At 41.5% G+C, this 20528-nt stretch overlaps 1 protein-coding gene across 11 annotated transcripts in view; it reads right to left on the minus strand.

The window, feature by feature from the left end:
• The window catches only part of lrrc7 (leucine rich repeat containing 7), a 126303-nt gene that overhangs the window by 43786 nt on the left and 61989 nt on the right, over window positions 1-20528 (minus strand). For all 11 annotated transcript variants that reach the window (XM_036007231.1, XM_031283873.2, XM_031283879.2 and 8 more), the window contains 5 exons: window positions 9818-10020; window positions 6719-6836; window positions 5719-5797; window positions 4605-4694; window positions 4031-4087 (listed from right to left, as the gene is read on the minus strand). In XM_036007231.1, the coding sequence (XP_035863124.1) occupies window positions 4031-4087; window positions 4605-4694; window positions 5719-5797; window positions 6719-6836; window positions 9818-10006 (533 nt within the window). In that variant the 5' untranslated portion in view covers window positions 10007-10020. The remainder of the gene's footprint in view (window positions 1-4030; window positions 4088-4604; window positions 4695-5718; window positions 5798-6718; window positions 6837-9817; window positions 10021-20528) is intronic.

Raw genomic sequence — 20528 nt, forward strand, 5'->3', positions numbered from 1 at the left:
TGCTCACAGTTTTCCTTTGGATTTACATCAACATACCTCCTACAGGTTGATTAGGAAACATCTCAACAACCAGCAATTACTTTGAACCATGTTCACAGTTAAGAGTGCAAAGCGGATTGTGCCCTGGTAGTCATACTTGTAAAGTAATAATTCCAGTGGTAGTATTATTGGCATTAGTATAAATGCTTTTCACATCCATCCATCCATCCATCCATCTTCTTCCGCTTATCCGGTAACGGGTCGCGGGGGTAGCAGCTCCAGCAGGGGACCCCAAACTTCCCTTTCCCAAGCCACATTAACCAGCTCCGACTGGGGGATCCCGAGGCGTTCCCAGGCCAGGTTGGAGATATAATCCCTCCACCTAGTCCTGGGTCTTCCCCGAGTCCTCCTCCCAGCTGGACGTGCCTGGAACACCTCCCTAGGGAGGCGCCCAGGGGGCATCCTTACCAGATGCCCGAACCACCTCAACTGGCTCCTTTTGACGCAAAGGAGCAGCGGCTCTACTCCGAGCTCCTCACGGATGACTGAGCTTCTCACCCTATCTCTAAGGGAGACGCCAGCCACCCTCCTGAGGAAACCCATTTCGGCCGCTTGTACCCTGGATCTCGTTCTTTCGGTCATGACCCAGCCTTCATGACCATAGGTGAGGGTAGGAACGAAAACTGACCGGTAGATTGAGAGCTTTGCCTTCGGGCTCAGCTCTCTTTTCGTCACAACGGTGCGATAAATTGAGTGTAATACCGCACACGCTGCGCCAATTCTCCGACCAATCTCCCGCTCCATTGTCCCCTCACTCGCGAACAAGACCCCAAGGTACTTGAACTCCTTCACTTGGGGTAAAGACTCATTCCCTACCTGGAGAAGGCACTCCATCGGTTTCCTGCTGAGAACCATGGCCTCAGATTTAGAGGTGCTGATCCTCATCCCAGCCGCTTCACACTCGGCTGCGAACCGATCCAGTGAGTGCTGAAGGTCACAGGCCGACGATGCCATCAGGACCACATTATCCGCAAAAAGCAGCAATGAGATCCCCAGCTCACCAAACTGCAACCCCTCTCCACCCCGACTACGCCTCGATATCCTGTCCATAAATACTACAAACAGGATTGGTGACAAAGCGCAGCCCTGGCGGAGGCCAACTCTCACCTGAAACGAGTCCGACTTACTGCCGAGAACCCGGACACAGCTCTCGCTTTGGTCGTACAGAGATTGGATGGCCCTGAGAAGGGACCCCCTCACCCCATACTCCCGCAGCACCTCCCACAGTATCTCCCGGGGGACCCGGTCATACGCCTTCTCCAGATCCACAAAGCACATGTAGACCGGTTGGGCATACTCCCAGGCTCCCTCCAGGATCCTTGCAAGAGTAAAGATCTGGTCCGTTGTTCCACGACCAGGACGGAATCCGCATTGTTCCTCTTCAACCTGAGGTTCGACTATCGACCGAACCCTCCTTTCCAGCACTTTGGAGTAGACTTTACCGGGAAGGCTGAGAAGTGTGATACCCCTGTAATTGGCACACACCCTCTGGTCCCCCTTTTTGAAAAGGGGAACCACCACCCCGGTCTGCCACTCCTTAGGCACCGTCCCCGACTTCCACGCAATGTTGAAGAGGCGTGTCAACCAAGACAACCCCTCCACACCCAGAGCTTTAAGCATTTCTGGACAGATCTCATCAATCCCTGGGGCTTTGCCACTGTGGAGTTGTTTAACTACCTCAGCAACTTCCACCAGGGAAATTGACGACAATCCCCCATCATCCTCCAGCTCTGCCTCTACCATAGAGGGCGTATTAGTCGGATTTAGGAGTTCCTCAAAGTGCTCCTTCCACCGCCCTATTACCTCCTCAGTTGAGGTCAACAGCGTCCCATCCTTACTGTACACAGCTTGGATGGTTCCCCGCTTCCCCCTCCTGAGGTGGCGAACGGTTTTCCAGAAGCACCTTGGTGCCGACCGAAAGTCCTCCTCCATGTCTTCTCCGAACTTCTCCCACACCCGCTGCTTTGCCTCTTTCACGGCAGAGGCTGCAGCCCTTCGGGCCCTTCGGTACCTTGCAACTGCCTCCGGAGTCCTCTGGGATAACATATCCCGGAAAGACTCCTTCTTCAGTCGGACGGCTTCCCTGACCACCGGTGTCCACCACGGTGTTCGTGGGTTACCGCCCCTTGAGGCACCTAAGACCCTAAGACCACAGCTCCCCGCCGCAGCTTCAGCAATGGAAACTTTGAACATTGTCCACTCGGGTTCAATGCCCCCAGCCTCCACAGGGATGCACGAAAAGCTACGTCGGAGGTGTGAGTTGAAAGTCTGTCGGACAGGGGCCTCCTCCAGACATTCCCAATTTACTCGCACTACCCGTTTGGGCTTACCAGGTCTGTCCAGAGTCTTCCCACACCCTCTGACCCAACTCACCACCAGATGGTGATCAGTTGACAGCTCTGCCCCTCTCTTCACCCGAGTGTCCAAAACATACGGCCTCAGATCAGATGAAACGATTATAAAATCGATCATTGACCTTTGGCCTAGGGTGCTCTGGTACCAAGTACACTTATGAGCATCCCTATGTTCGAACATGGTGTTCGTTATAGACAATCCATGACTAGCACAGAAGTCCAACAACAAACAACCACTCTGGTTTAGATCAGGGAGGCCGTTCCTCCCAATCACGCCTCTCCATGTGTCTCCATCATTTCCCACGTGCGCGTTGAAGTCCCCCAGCAGAACTATGGAGTCCCCCACTGGAGCCCCATACAGGACTCCATTCAAGGTCTCCAAGAAGGCCGAATACTCCGAGCTCTTGTTTGGTGCATACGCACAAACAACAGTCAGAGTTTTCCCCCCCACAACCCGCAGGCGTAGGGAGGCGACCCTCTCGTCCACCGGGGTAAACTCCAACGTAGCGGCGCTCAGCCGGGGGCTTGTGAGTATCCCCACACCCGCCCGGCGCCTCACACCCTGGGCAACTCCGGAGAAGAAAAGAGTCCAACTCCTATCCAGGAGTATGGTTCCAGAACCGAGACTGTGCGTAGAGGTAAGCCCCACCAGATCCAACTGGTAGCGCTCCACCTCCCGCACATGTTCCGGCTCCTTCCCCCACAGAGAGGTGACGTTCCACGTCCCCAGAGCCAGCGTCTGCTGCCCGGGTCTGGTCCGTCGAGGCCCCTGACCTTCACTGCCACCCATGTGGCAGCGCACCCGACCCCAGCGGTTCCTCCCACAGGTGGTGGGCCCATGGGTTGGAGAGAGAGGTGCCACGTAGCTTTTTCGGGCTGTGCCCGGCCGGGCTCCGTGGCAAACCCGGCCACCAGGCGCTCGCCGACGGGCCCTCCATCTGGGCCTGGCTCCAGACGGGGGCCCCGGGCTTCCTCCAGGCAGGGTCACTCCATCTCTACCTCGTTTTTTCATAGGGTTTTTGAACCATTCTTTGTCTGGCCCCTCCCCTGAGACCACTTTGCCTTGGGAGACCCTACCAGGAGCACAAAGCTCCAGACAACACAGCCCTCAGGTTCATAGGGACACACAAACCTCTCCACCACGATAAGGTGATGGTTCCAGGAGTCTCTTTTCACAGTCTATTGTAATTTAAATTAGTTACTCTACAACTTTGACAGTTGTCTATGTTAGGTACAGTTGTTATGTTAAACAGCTGACGCTTTTATCCAAAGCGACTTACAATTGCTATACTGTATATGTCAGAGGCTGCACACCTCTGGAGCAACTTGGGGTCAAGTGTCTTGCTCAGGGACACATTGGTTGACAGTGGGAATTGAACCCAGATCTCCCACACCAAAGGCATATGTCATATCCACATCACCACCCAGACATCACTGTTATAACAGGTGTTATGTAATCAGTATTCAAGACCACCTGCCAGGGATAAATATTGTTTTAATCTGGACACCTGGGAAAGCAAGCATACAGTCGGTACCATGAAGCGTGTGTGTGTGTGTGTGTGTGTGTGTGTGTGTGTGTGTGTGTGTAAAATTTTCTTTCTGTCTTTCTCACACACACATATGGCGTTTGTTCTTACTTTGGCATGGTTTTCAGGTGGTTCTCTCTCAGCTCCAGGATCCGTAGTTTGGAGAGTCTGAAAAACAGAAGGCACATAAACCAAAACTTAATTTACTGTATTAATTCTCTCTTGCACCAACTGTTACTACATCAGTTGTTAATAACATTCAGTGAAATGAGGCAAAAACAGGCCACATTTATCCCCATTTCAACTCCAGAAGCAGTGCTATTTCCTAATCAGTGATAATAATGATGCATCATGATTGATCAATTATGTTTAATTATCAAAAATCACACCACATCCTTGCAGATGAACATCACCATGAAAATGTGTCAATTTAGAGAATGTCTTTCACTTATGAGCTTTCACATGTTGCACAGGATTTCATTTGAAATTCTTAATGAACTGACCGCTATCAGCTGACTCGCTCACAATAACAGAATTTAAAGGGCAGAACAACTTGTTGAAAATTGAGAAATAAGTACCTGGATAAAATGCTAAAAAAGTATGGGATATTGGGACCCCATCTAACACAGTCATCCGCAAATGCACACAACCAAGCACACACAAACAATGACATGCATCAGTTTACCTGCCAAAGTTAGCCGGCAGATACTCCAGGAAGGCATCATTTAAGAAGAGCTGGGTCAGATTCAGGAGCTGCGTAAAACCATCTGGGAGCCTGGAAGAGAGAGAAATGGCGAGAGGTGGGAAAAAAAGAACAAATGCAAAAGAAGAATAAGAAAGAGAAAAAGAAAGTGTGTGTCCTTGAAAAACCTCAATGGATTAAAACATGTTTCCATAACAACCCTGTACAGTAGAAACAGCTAATTGATATTAGCCTGCAGATGAGTCATCTCCTGCGCGCGCACACACACACACACACACACACACACACACACACACACACACACACACACACACACACACACACACACACACACACACACACACACACACAGTAAAAAATAATTTCTGTCTGCAGTAAGTTTAATGTGTGGTTGAGTCCAGTCGTGCTCCATGGACATTACACCACCGAAAGGAAAACAGCAATTACTAGCATTAACATCTGATGCTCAAAAATAAACATCAGCACTTTATTGTATCAATTATATCTTCCATTGTCTAGCCATAGCTGAGCCAATAAAACACATGTGGTTGTATGGTATAATGGGGGTCTGTGGATGCAGCCAACTACTATAAAATATTTAACCTCTCTGTGGTGCTATAAATGCATGGCTTGGAATACGTAAAAGAGGGAAAAAAACAACAGGGTTGGTCTCTTGACAGAGAAAAATCTGCTAAAACAGCTAAATACATGGCACATGCAACAAAAAACCCATTACAGCTTGTACTGAGTCCAGGTCCACTCAAACTGGTTGATAAAATTGGTGCTCTAAGCAAAACATGGAAACCATTTTTTTTGCACCTTTAATAAGGGCCAAATTGTTGTTTTAATTGAAAGTGTTTAAGAGGTGTTATTTTTAGTATAATAGAGTCAGTGTTTTATCTCATATTGTTATCCAGAAGCAGATCAATTATCCCCTACACGTTTCAGTTTTTTTGTTAGTGCAGCGACAGTATGTTGTGTCCAACTTGCAAAACAAACCTTTGAGCTGTAGTCAAACATTAGGCTAATATTTGCTGCAGTCAAACTAGAGGCTTCAACTGAAATGAATAAGATAAGGTGTGCATTGGTGTCTTACTTGGTGATAGGGTTGACGCTGGCCTCCACCACAGACAGGCCTTTACAGCATTTTATATTGTCGGGAAACTCCTGGATACCTGAAAGAGAGAGAGAGACACACAAAGAGGGAAGAGGAAATGTGTTAGTTACTTTGACTTTTTGTTGAGTGATTTCCTATAAAGAAAGGGAATTATTATCTACAGTGAGCTTTGCAAGTGTTAAGACAGTGTCAAATTTTGTCATATATTTTGGAGGTGAGATCATTATGATTATGAGCTTTTTTTCTGGGCTGCCTTGAGATCTGTGCTACCTTTGTTTCCTTACGTGTTCAACTCCATATGTTGTACTGTATATGCAGGAGTTTAAATTAACACCCGCCAACCCACCAAAAGCAGGTAAAAAAATTACTTTGGCTGGTATAACATTGTAAAGTTACGAGCCAATTTGGCCGATGATGAATTTTTGATTTTTAATCCAGCTGCAGAAACGATCCGACAAGTCAGTGTTTACAGATTGGTCTGTTTTCTGACAAGACATTTGGGCGTTTTGGTGTGTGTTTGGCTTGAAAATGAACGGAACTGCGTGAAGCAAACCAGAGGTTCTGAAATGAAGCAGTAAAGTCAGATAGGAAGAAAAAAAGAGATATTTTTTTTTAGCGTAAAGTAAATGTTTATAGTTTAATGTATATCTGCCAGCCATCAACCCAAACACATATTTTTAAAGAAATATGGATGCTTAAATGTATTCAGCGGAACTCATAATCTGTTTTATTTTTCCTGGGAAAAAATTGGCTAGAGGAGAATCTGATTGGCTTTAAAAATCTACTAGCCATGTTGGCTGGTGATTAAAAAAGTTAATTTAAAGCCCTGTGTATATGGGCAGATAGTAATTCAAATTGCAGTTGCTCATAAGTTAGCAGTTGACTTTTAGTTTTCTAAATTTTTTCTTTTTTGAATTATTTTAGTTTTGTGGTTTGTTCTGGTTGGATTGGTCATCTGTGTTACAGAGAGGATTTTTACCGTTTTTACTGATGTCTAGCTCTTTGAGGTTAACCAAGCTGGCGATGGTGGTGGGCAGGTTGGACAGGTCGTTATCAGGCATGCTCAGCTTCTTCAAGGCCTGGCAGTTGAAGAGTTGCTATGGAAACAGAGGGGAAACAATGAAATATTATAGTCTGTTGGCTAAATCACACAGACCTTTAGCAGAAATGTACAAAAGGACAGAGAGCGAGAAAGTCAGCTGGAGGCATGCACTACTTAATGTTGTGGAAAAGCAGTGCCATTTGAGCTGCTTTTCTATGAATAATGCAGAATTAATCTCATACATGAGGTGGTCCCTAGGGGCACACACACACTAGAGTGAAAGCTAAAACATTCAGAGAAATGTGCCCTTAATAGGAAAATACTGCAAATGTCAAAACATATACAAGAGTGAAAGCATATGCATAAAAAGGAAAGTGCTAAGAGTACAGAAAGGCTAAACTGTAAATACCAAAGCACACACAACAGGCAAAAACACAGACAGAAATGCTACAAATATTAAAACACATACAAAAAGCCAAAGCACAATAATGAAGAATAATTTGTTTAAATCATTTTAACAGAAGGTCTACGACCATCTTTTTCCAGATTGTCAACTGCTATAATTATCAGAAACTTTCAAACTCAAAAATAAAATGCTCAGAAATAAGACCAAAATCAAGAGCTAACAGTGAACGTGTCTTAAGAGAAGTAAAGTTAAAGGAACACGCCGACTTATTGGGACTTTAGCTTATTCACCGTATCCCCCAGAGTTAGATAAGTCCATACATACCCTTCTCATCTCCGTGCGTTTTTTTTTACATGTGATTTGTATAGTCACAGCATGTACAAATAACAAGATCACATGAGACACAGCCATCTTCTAACCGTATACATACTGGGAACTATATTCTCAGAAAGCGAATGCCTTCATTCATAACAATCAGAAAATCAAAAAAATACATCATGCTGGCAAACCATCAGCATAAAATCTCAATCTTTGATAGGTTTACAGCCAATTTCAGCCCCATTCATCAAAACATTTATTCACCAATATCCAAACAAAAGGTACACATTCTTAGAACTTTTCAAAAGATAACCACACTCAGTTACCATATGGTGGATCATCACCTGGTAAAGGGACAGAATTTGGCTCACGTTTTGTGCCTTCTGAACAGGTGACCTCAATTACATCAGCGTCATTATAGGTGGTATGGCATTCCCGTAGGATACATGCTGAGCATTTCCAACAGTTGAACTCAATCCATTTGGAAGAATGGCAAACATTTTGTTCAATGGATTATCCAGTGAACTGTTTTTCATTTTCCATGTTTTCTAACCTCATTTCCAAGAGCTGATAATTAAAATATCACTTGGGGGGTGTCAAAACACTTCCAGAGTGTGCTATCTGTTGTACTGAGGCCAGTGTACTGTAAACATGTACAGTAGCACCTTAATCTGCCAAGTGTCACCCAGACTTCACCCACTCTGATTTGATGTGTACCATACTTCACACAAAACACCCAACTATCCGACGATGTGCAATTTCTGTGTCATTTTCTCATTATTCAAACAAACATATGCTCTCACATTCATTCCTGCAGGCACTTTCCAAGTCCCCTAACTTGCACAAAGAAACGTAAACCTATGCAGACATTTAACAAATTTAATGATTAACTGCTCAAAATAAAATGCTGCTTTGTGCACAAAATATTTTTAGATCGCCTATTTTGTATATTTTATTGACATGTTGTCAGCCATACTGTCACTTTTGTAAAAGGAGCACTGGGGCCAAAGATCTGCTGCTAGGTGCCCGTGGGTCAGGCCAGGCCAGGCCACGATACTTAAAGACACAATCACTTACCCACACGCACTAAAGGAGCTCTCTACTCACTTACAATAAGGCCAATTATTCTGGCAGCCTTGACATCTCTTATTCAATCTTGGCACACACATTTACACATACACATTGTCAAGGCTTTTTGTCAGTTGAATGCAAGTTTGGCTTGCCACTTACTCAGCCGTATTAGACTGTCTCCATTCATGCAGGTTATATTTAGAAATCCAATTCAACATCTCTGTCATTTAAACCAGGACAGGATATCAATAAAATGAAACAGCCCTCCTATAAACAGCAACTGTAATTCTCCTTGAAATATTGGAAGGACATTTTGCCTCATTACTGCTCACGTGGAGGATTTCTGAAAGTCTCGGGTGGCCTAGGATGCAGTCCAGAGTAAAATATCTCAACAATTATTGAATGGATTGACTTACAATTTTCTACAGGCATGATCCACAGAAGACAAATCTGAATCACTTTAGCATGCTGATAATAGCATTTAAACAGTAATGTTGGCATTCAGTTCAAAACATTGGGTATGCCTGAGGCTAACAAAGTACAACGAGGAAAGCTGCAATGTACACTGACAACCTGTCTGTCTGAGTCTGAAATGTCCTAAATTGGCAACTGTACAGAAGATGAACCCTTTTTGTTTAGGTACCAGCATGGCCTTGGTGCCACCCTCAGGTTTTTTTTTTTTGCCCCTCTGGTGGTAAAGATCTGAGAGTAGCAAAGCTTAGTAGCATTGCTTAACTGTAAATTCCTTTAAATGAACATCACTGGTGATCCCACAACATTAATATATCCAAATGTGTCAACTTCTGAGGGCATAACTTACAGTTGCAGCCAAGTAATCAGTGGAGATGAAATGAATAAAGATCCACTTTTTGTCACATACCACAAAGCAATAAAATATGTCACATTTACAGTTACTTTATGTAAGAGTGTAAGTGCAAAAAATGCATATTTGTTGGGCTTTCCACTAATAGGTCAGAAAATAAAACTTTATGGCTTCTTAGAACGAGGTGTAGAGCAAACAGCTTATTTTAATTAAAGTGAACAAGATCAAAAGAAAGTGCAACACATATTAGCCAATGGATTTTCACTAATGTTTTGTAAGGATTGCATAAGAATCAACTGGCCGGCCTTGGTCCAGGTAGTCAAGAAATGGTTATAAGTTATGTTTACCATGTTGGGCTTTGGGGTTAGAGGTTAGATATAAGTTCCAGCAGAGAGGGGTTAACATGGTTCAGAGTTACCTTGGGTAGTTCCTCAATCTGGTTGGCGTCGAGGTAGAGCTCCTCCAGAGTTCTCTCGAAGCTGAAAATTTCCTTGGGGACTTGCTGCAGGCTGCAGTGGGAGTAATCCAACACTGAGATCACTTCCTCTTCGCCACGGAAACAACGGCACGGCACCAGCCGGCCAATCAGCTTTCGCTTAGTTGTCATTTCCAGACACTGCACTATGGCGGCAAGAAGAGGAGAGGAGAGAGATGACGTTAGATTCATTTTAGACAGACTGCTGAACTCATGAACATCAACAGGCTCATTATATGTGAGGAGTCTTTATTCATTTCACTGTGTTCCTGTGTAGATTATTGTTACATTATTAGGCTAAATTACTAAAAGATAACAAAATATATATAATATATAATTTATAAATAATATAAAACTAGCATCAAGTAAGTTTCTTTAGAGATTACCTATGGAGCTGTCCCTAAAATTCATGTCTGGGATTTTCTCTAAAATGTTCTAAAATAACATTTTGATAACAACCATGTGAGCTGCATTTATTAATGATGACATGCTTTTGATGGGTAATGCAATAAATAAAGTGTTAATTTAGGTCTGTGGGTGTAAAAATGACAGTATTTATATGACTTCAGTGTTAAATTGACACTTCAATCAGCCCTTTCAGCTCATCAGTAGAGCCTTATCATACAGTACGGGTTACAGCCCTGTGATAGACTGTCAAACTGTCCAAGGTGAACTCTGCCTTTTGCCGATTTTGGGCTGGAATGCAGTCCATCACAACCCTGCAGAGGATAAGCAGGTAATGACTTCCTCCCTACGTAGATGTTCGCGGCATTTTACACTGGCAGACAATGTGTGGCTTACAGTAATAAATATGTGGAATAGATACAAATGAATGTGCATTACTTATTGTAGATGTACAAATGGCTCATGAGAACAGCCTGCCACAGATATTAAAATCCTTGAGTGAGGATGTATCATTCAATTCATCATTCAACGCTTACTACACTCAATCTACTGACAAATAAATATAATATATATAAATATAATTCAAACAGAACAAAGAGTGAATTTTCAGTTATCTTGACTGCCACCTCGATTTCCTGTTTGATCTGGATGAGCTGAAACCAGCCGTGATGAGGAGAAATGGAGTAAGAGGACAATAGGAGCTGATGAGGAGTGAAGCTGAAGAAACAGAGGGGAGTCCAAAGGGGGATGAGGAGGAGAAAATGAGGAGGTGTGGAGAGCAAAGAGAGGGAGACTAGGAGTCTCAGAGATATGACCTGCAGCGTTATCTGTCTATAAACACACACACACACGTCCAGCACAGTGTGACCAGATGAATTCAGAAGATAGACAGAGTGATCTTGAGCACTGTGAGGACACCATTTGTTATCTGCTTTAGTTAATTGCAAGGGCAGTGAAATTTGTTGAATTGACTGGCTTGTTATGCTCCAGGACTGTTTATCTAAAAAGGGTTGGACCATTAAAATAAATACATCCTTATCCACAGTCATGTTCAAAGCAGGCGTAATGAGGCGCGTTGGGATTTACTGTTTGTTTCTACAGTATGTGTAAACCCAGCAGTGAGTGCTTTTCTTGGACCACTGGTTCTTTTCTAACCCCTCATGTTTAGAGCTAAAAGGGTAACCAAGGGTTTGTATAGCTACTGGAGAACAGGTGGGATTTCACCAATGAGGATTACACAGCTCAGTGTAAAAAAAATGATCTCAAAGCATGTCCTGTGTTTTCCTTCCTTGCTTAAAGTCTGCATGTCAGTACAATGTCAATGTGGTGGACTGCCAACTCAGAAAAAGATGCTGCACAAAGGCTAAAACTATAGCTGGGCAATATGGTCAAATTTACTTTCAGGATCTCATTAGTTGTATGTGGAAATTATTATTTCAGTCTCAGTTAATCAACTTTCTTTGTGTGTGCGTGAAAATTCAGGAAAAAAAGATCAGAGGCCGAGGTTAAAGGTAGAATTTAAGAAAAGTCCTAACTGATTTGATAAAACTTTGCATGCAATGAAAAGAAAAATGTAACCAAGGGCTCTCTTTATGCATTGATGACCTACAGAGTCTACAGAGTCAATAATTTGGAGTGAAATGAATATGATTGGGCCCTATTGGAAGCCGAGTACCCATGAAGGCGAGATTAGAAATTTGAGTATAGTTTGATTTTTATGTCTTGTATTTCTCCTGTGTGGTTACATGATCGAACAGAGAGCACATTTTATTATTCACAATAAGAAATCACTTATATATCATATTGTCCGTGTTTCAGACCTGGTTACCTCTGTTCTCCACCTGTTGAAATACTGCATGATTAATTTAATAGCCTACATTTATCCCAACCTAAAACCCATGTTGTGCCGTTTTGCCAATTAAAGATGGTCAAGAATAAAGTATAAAATGTAATATTTTTATAAAACAAGCTGCAACAGCCTCACCATCAATAGTTAATGTTTTGCTAACAGTTTCCAGGCCTGGAGCAGAATACTCATTCACAGGTCAAGACTTCCTGCTGCTTTGTGCGAGATCCTTTACAACAAAGCAACAGAAACTATATGACACAAGACGTTACTTTATATAAATATTTCCCATTCATGTGGGATGAGTCTATATGTTTTAGACTTCTGACCAGAAGTCTATATGACTTCTGGTCGATGTCAGAACAGTTATAATTTCCTCTGAAATGTTTGGTTTCAGTGTGGCTGTCCAATCAGCAGAGGACACATGTCGGATGACATGCGCCGTCATAGTTACACAGCAGAAGTTGCATCAGGGATCTTCTCATTGGCTGAGTAAGCAGGCAGTCTGAGTGATAACCTGGCTACTAGCATCATGACTACCAAAGGTGTGAAATCGGCATTCTCTAAATCAACCGCTTGACATCCCAGCCAAGAGCCAGATGGCCCAGTATAATGCTCCAAAACCAGCAACACTGACTAGAGCTGGTATGATCTTTTGATAGAACTGTACTACAGATTAAAGAGGATTAAAAAGTGTTATAAGCCTTTTATTTTCTTTCTTATCTATTTTTTTTTCATGTTTTATGTAAAACGCGTTGAATTGCCTTGATGTTGAAATGTACTATATGAATATGTATAGCACATTGTGTTTTATTTTTATTTTATCTTGTGGCTTTGCTTGATTTATTTTTCTTTTTTTTTTCTTTGAGTAATCACAGTCATAAAGTCTTTTCTCTAACTTTTGTTTCTTCCAAAATGACCCCGTAAAAAAGCACTGAAAAGTATTGAGGATAATGATTTGGCAAAATCGATAGTATAAATATTAGCATGCAGTCTGGTAAACCTGTTTTTAATAGCTACTGATACTGCTGCTGTTTGATTGTGCACTCACAGTCTACTGATGTAACAGCTTAGGCATGCATTTACTGACTAGACTAAAAATAAAGAGAGCAGAGAAAAAGAGATCAGAGCTGATGCTACCCATTAGAATTAGACAACAACAGCAGGGACAATGACAAATATTAGGAGCAAATGGGAGGTTGTTTACGTGGGCAGTGATAAGTGCCGGCTGTGGGCAGTCACCTTCATGACACAGACACCTCTCCAGAGGCTGATTTTACACAAGAAACCAGAATATTGACAAAGAAGATGCACAAAACAGGAAGGATGCCCAGTGGAGCTGCTCAGACTTTTTGAATCTATGGATTACATTTCAAAAGATTCCTATGAGACAAATGACAACAAGATGACAAATTTAGGTAATGCTTTGCTTGAAGTTTTCTACATAAGAGTGACATGACACTGTCATGACACATGAACCCTAACTTGTCATGACAAAACCGAATGACAGAAGCGTTATGTCATAAACGTTTATGACTTGTTTATAATGTTTTATGACATGTTCATGACAGTGTCATGTCACTCTTATGTAGATACCTTCAAGTAAAGTGTAACCCAAATTTAACACAATATTTCAGCATTTGGGATTTAATAATCCACATTCAGCTCTTGTTCAGTCATGGATATCACGTTTTGTGGAAAAAAAATGGACCGAATTTTGAAAATCTTTTGCTTTCTTTTGTGGTTCTAGTGCTCTGGTCGGCCCTGTCTAAATGAATGAATGTAAGGGGGACACTGACATGTATCGAGTCCTGCTCTAACTCCCAGAGAGCCAAAAAAAAAAAAAAAGGTAGGAAGAGAGTCAGAGCAAACTGGCATTGATGGGGTGAAACTAAGTGAGTGTGGTTGGCTGTGTTGGCCTCTCGCTGCTGCTATGGAAACAGCATGACAGAGCAGACTGACTCTGCAGAGGCAACACTACATGTGCATGTGTGCAAGCTCCCAGCACGCAAATTGTACACGCACACACACACACACACAATTTAGCTTTGCTCATATGAGTACAATGATAATTACATTAAAGAAATAAAGACGTGAGCAGTGAGACATTTTGCAAGAACTGCTAACACACACCTGCCCACACACGCTACACACACGCAGCCACCCACACTTATGCACACATTTACACACTAGCAAGCAGAGGTGGGAAAAGTATTTTGATTCTTTGAGTAAAAGTAGCAATAACTCAATGCCAAAATACTCAATTACAAGTAAAGTCCTGCATTCAAAATCCTACTTAAGCAAGAGTATCAAAGTATTATCAGCAAAATACACTTAGAATTCCCATTAGATACACTAGAATTCTCATAATGGTAAACGGTCCTGTCACACATATCAAAGGATAATTGTAACTGGTGCATTTATGTGTTAGCAGAATTTTTGCTGTAGTTGGTTTGGGTGTTTTGTTTTGCAGTTTAATCTGCAAGTTGGTTAACATAAAGACATTTCTGTCAGTAATTTAGTCTTTTAAGACTTTTTTTTTGTGGTGCAGTAAGAATATTCTAAACCGTTTGTAAAGGGGCTGTACTCGATGTCCTGAGTAGAGAATGAAGTCAAACTTCCTGTGTGTGTGTTGTATTCCGAGCTTCGTTGTTCTTTATTTTGATCGCCGGTTCGGCCACACGTGCATGTTGTTGTGAAATGACATAGGTATTTCACCTATTAGGGTATGAGTATTTCAATACAACCCCTTTAAAATTACCTTGTCAAAATGAGAAACAAAAACTGGGTTGACACTAACGTTTTTATTAGAAAGTCTTTGAGGCAGCATTTTTGCACTTTTTATAGGAAAAAACATTTCTTTAAGTATTTAATTCCAGACAAGAATGACCTAGAATGAGATTTTTGTTCAATGAATAATGCATCTAGTTTTAGAAGATGGTTGTATGCCTTGTATAAAAAGATAACCTGCAAAATATGCAAAGTAACTAGCAACTATATAAATGTAGCAAAGTAAAAAGTACAATATGCCCCTCTTAAGTATAGTAAATATTAAGTATCATATTTAAGTACAGAGTAAATTAATTTGCACCACTGGTGTCATTGCTCTTAATAAAATTTCCCCTCAAGTGGCCTGTTTTCTTCCATCTGTTCATTTAAGTTTGTGTGTGTGTGTGTGTGTGTGTGTGTGTGTGTGTGTGTGTGTGTGTGTGTGTGTGTGTGTCTGTGTGTGTGTCTGTGTGCGCCTCCTCCAGAAGCTCGAGAGGGTGAATTCCCTAGAGTCCCATGACAGCCATCACTTCACGTGCAGCCTTGCTATCACCATAGTAACTGCTGCCATAGAGACCGTCTCCCAGGAGCTGGGTGTATTTTTACTCAGTCTCTCTCTCTCTGTCATAAAACAGAACATGCTGCACTCAGTGGGCGATCGCTCCACATTTGGCAACGCTTCACATAGACTCAACTATATCTGATACGTTTAGTGCACCTGAATAAAATCTTTAGAGCAGCTTCTCCATGTCTCTTTTTTTGTAGAGGTGTGAATGCTGCACTCTGCAGAACTCACCCCATGGCTACTGCACTCTCTTCTGATTAAACAGTCACATACTAACACGCACATGTGAAACACAGACAAACATAAAATGCCCACACACATATAAACCAATGACACATACATGCACACATGCAGGCAGTCATTTAGTTTAAGACTACTTTGTGACAGGGACGTTTCACATCCCAGTTCACAAGCAAATCCCTGAGCTGTGTGCGTGCGTGCATGCGTGTGTGCATGTGTGCGTGCATACATGCGTGGGTACGTGCATGCACTCGTGCGTGCATATGTGCGTGCGTGCGTACGTACGTGCATGCATGTGTGGGAGCCAGTTTACATCTTGTTCTGTCTTTTTTACATTAACTAAATTACCACTTACAGCAGTTACCTGCACCAGCACTAGCACACAAACACACAGTTATTTGTCTTTTGTTCTGAGCATAGCCTGTTAATATTTACAGACATTTCTAAGCTTCCTGATTAAAAAGCAAGGCTATTACTAACAGGCAAAAATATGCTATATTAGTGTTGCATGCACTGCAAGATCAGAAAATAACGATCTTGACGTTTCAAGTACAGGTGTATCTCGAGGGAATTAATGGATATTGATGTTGGAATTTAAGTTTGACATTCTGGGTATTTTGTAGCCTCACAGTCAATTAAATCTGGGATATCTTCAAGCCACATAACACATTAACAAGTAATAAGCACATGGAGAAAATGAATATGAACGTATGAACGTGTAGGTTCTGAGTGCATCTTTGTGCATTCTTAATAACTCTGCTGCTTAGAAACTATAAAATGAATGGACTTAGGGTCAGTTTAACAAATATCTAGCAACACAATAATCCATCTATCACCTGTACCCACCTCTCCTGTTCCTGGTCACCAGTCTATTACAGAGCTGATATATGGATTGAACCATTCACACTCACATACTCGCATTCACAAATACAGGCAATTTAGTCACCAGTTCACCTAACCTACATGTCTTTGGACTAGAGCTGTAATGATTAGTTGACTAGTTGATGGACAGAAAATAAATGAGCAATGATTTTGATAATTGATTCACTGTTTTGGTTAAAAAGACAGATGAATCAATAATGAAAATAATCAGAGCTCTACTTTGAACTACAATTATATGGTAGGATACCAACATGGACACTTGGAGAACATGCAAACTCCACACAGAAAGGGAATATCTCTTCTGTAAATCCCTTACCTCCAAGATTCACATGAACAAAAATAAACAATGTCACATAAATTGTTGGAGAAAGTGGTTGGTTGCTTATTTACACAATCTTTGCTAACAAAAAAGCTCATTGATTAGTGAGAAATGGTGGAGGCATACCATGCAACTGCAAGCCAGTGACTTGAGGGAGCAGCAATATTATTTTCTAACATTTGTCGGTCAGGGAGATCATGCAAGTGGTTTCACCGTGAACAATGACCCTGCCTTTTGGAAGTAAATTAGTCAACAGAGTGGACAATGTCAATGTGGACATCAGCATCAGATAACATTAGTGTACATATATAGCTAAAGCACTAAACAATAAAATAGGTTGTATGCCAGTGCAAAAGACCTTTTTTCTGATCTGTTGCAGCTGTTGTTAAGGTCCGATAAAATTAAGTTAGCTATTTGATTAGTGTTAGGTGTGTAAGATTGCTCCTTCGTGGATAACATTAAAGTTAAAGTCTTGGTAGAAGACAAGGCACGAATCCTGGTCACACACTGTAGGCCCATCCATCCACCTCCAACCTCTTCTCTATTAGAGCTGTAGGACAATGCCATGCTACATCCACCTTTTGCTGCTGAAACAAATTACTAATGCTTTCTTTTTCCTGGTGAGGACAAAGTCTGAAGGAATCACCACGCAGTCTTGTTGAATCATGGTTTGGGGCGTTTTCACACTTGCAGCCAGTCCGATCGGTCTGCCACAGTGGCTCCAGTAACATGTCTGACAAACTCAATGACCCTTACATCACTGACACTAAAAATAACAATCGGCCGACAACAACAAAACACAGAACAGCTGACGATTCACCTGCACCCAAAATGTGGGAATCAATTCTGCTCTGATGCATGAATGAACAAATACACAAATGCACCAAATGGGTCAAACATTGTTACCTAAACTGAGCCACAAAATGACCTGAAAAAGATGTTTCCCACATTCTCTCTCTACTGGAAAAGTTTCTGACTGCATTCAGAGACAAATACCAACAGATGTCAGACAGGAAGTTAGATAGACAAACAGTGATATATATATATAGTATGTAATAAAGACAAATAAACAAGCAGCCAGACATAGAAAGGCAACGTAATAGAGAGTCGTGCTGTCAGAATCGAACATATCTGGGTTACTGCAGTGATTTTCAGTACAAAGCATATATATGTCAGCTAATAAAGAGTATTCCTGAAATAATTAGTTGATCAGTCAATTTACTTATCAGTCTCTTAAATGGGAATATTTGCTGTAATATATTATTGTAAACTGAATATCTTTGGGTTCCAAAATAAATGTTGACCTTTATTGGGTTAATTGACAGCATAAATACAGACAGGAAACGCAGGGATAGAGTGTATGCCTGAACTGAACCTGTGGTGCTTATATGGTATCCCTTAGGCTGACAGGACGCATGTGATGCATTTTTTTTATTGCTCATTACCAGTAGACTTATGCAACAGATGATAAGTAAACATGTTGAAGGGTCACATGCCAAAAAGCTTAAGACTAAACAATGAATCGGCTTACTGATTTATTTAAAAAGTTTGTGAATGAAAGGTTGCAGCCCAAATAAAGACAATATTTCAGTGTTATGGATGATTCATGTGTAGTACATGAACATAGTCACTGGACGCTTTAAATCAAAAATATATACAGTTTAAAATGTCATTATTTAAAAGGAAACTTCCAATTTGTTACAACTTAGGTCTTTGGCCATCGTTTCCATTTTCTATTATGAAATTGAACATGGCACCACCGCTAAAAATAAGTCATAAGTTAGTTTTTTCCTCTCCCATTAATCATCTCACAACCTCTCACATTTATTTTCAGACCCTTTATAGGAGCCTGACCCCTATCAGAGGTACTATAAAAACAACTTTACGTGTTAATGTAAAGTGATGTTATTGTCAGCAGAAAGTCAACTGGCTGTTCACAAACATTTCCAAACCGAACTTATTTGGGTTTTTTTTACTCGTCCAACTGTTCCTCAGTATCTGTGAAGCTCACAGAGGAAAGACTTTATTTGAGCCTCTCCTCTCCTTCTGTCATCTCTCTCTCTCTCTCCCCTGTTTCCAGGCCAGTCTTTTCTTTTTTCTCCTCTCTGTTTTTCCAGGGTTGTGCTCAGTGGCCCAGTTCTGCCTGAGACGCCATGGCACATCTCCTCTTTCTGTATTTTCTCTTTTCCCTTTCAGGTCTCCTCTCTCTCTCTCTCTCTCTCTCTCTCTCTCTCTCTCTCTCGCTCTCTGCTCTTTCTCCGTCTGTCTCTGTGTTTAACTTTTCTCTTCCTCCATCCCACCCCCTACCAAGACACAGAAAGAGAAGCCATCTTAAATCAAGCACGGTACTTTCTTTTTTTTTCCTTTCTATGAGAACGTCTCAGTCTAAATCCATTTTTAAATTCAGGGAGCTGATTCATTGGAAAGATAAACTCATCATCTTGTGTTTGACAACAAAGAAATCCCCACAGATTGGGTTCTCTGGTCTCATTCATCAGCATGCCAAGAGTAAAAGTCAACGATCACTTTACTCGCCATTTTGCAAAACTAAAGTTTGTCTTTCACGTAGACCAAACTCCTTAATGAAGCACATAGCAGACACATTCATATCCTCATTAGCGCTGTTCAACACCATGAATTAGTGAATTAGTGTTCTGCTGCCTGCAACTTTCATATATCACTATCATTAATTTATTGTATTACCATTATAAATATGACTATGTTACTGATTAGTAGATTGTTGATTATAAGGCATGTGAAAATATTGTGACGTCCCAGCTTGCCAGCTGGTTTAGAGATGGTTTGGATGGTTATTTATGGAGAATATAAACACTAGAGAGGGCTTTAAACTTTTCTTTAGACGTCACACATGTCTTTATTCCATCATGACCCCTAAGAGGGACAGGCATTGGAAATTAGCAATAGCTATAAATGTTGTGATGCTGAACATTGGAGATTTGTTGCACAAATGTCTATGTCTAAGTCACTATTCAGATAAACATAAAATGAAAAAAAGAGATATAGTAACACATGTAAGAAAAGTATATATATATAATTAAATTATATTTATCATTACAAATGTACTAATCCTAGTTTAATTAATTACCGTAATCTGTTCTTCTAATCGTCCCAACTTGGACAAACCAACTCGTAAACAGTCTCAGAAAATAATCACCAGAATATCTCTTTTTAAAAAGTGGCAAATTACAGCACATATACATACAAGGAGAATTCCAGTCAATTTCAACACGCAGCCATGTTGTTTGTTGTCACGTAGTGCTGTCAGTAGGGAGAAAAACGAAAATAATCGGTGTCGCCTACAACGAGTTATCCTCCTGCTAGATTTCTTCCCCAATGCGGCTGAAACGGGGCAGGTTTTAAACGTGCTTTTAGCCTCTTAACTTGTTCGAAAGCTAGCAGTAGCATAACTCGTTGTAGGCAACACAATTATTTTCATTTTTCTCCCTACTGACAGCACTGCGTGACAACAAACGACATAGCTACGTGTTGAAATCGACCGGAATTCTCCTTTAAAACAGATTATTAATTTTCTCCATGTGCCATCACATACTCTATCATAAATGTTCAGCCAATGTTCTATCTACTATGCTTTTGTTAGTGCTGGAAA

Source organism: Sander lucioperca, chromosome 11 (genome assembly GCF_008315115.2).
Source record: "Sander lucioperca isolate FBNREF2018 chromosome 11, SLUC_FBN_1.2, whole genome shotgun sequence".
Classification (NCBI taxonomy): domain Eukaryota; kingdom Metazoa; phylum Chordata; class Actinopteri; order Perciformes; family Percidae; genus Sander; species Sander lucioperca.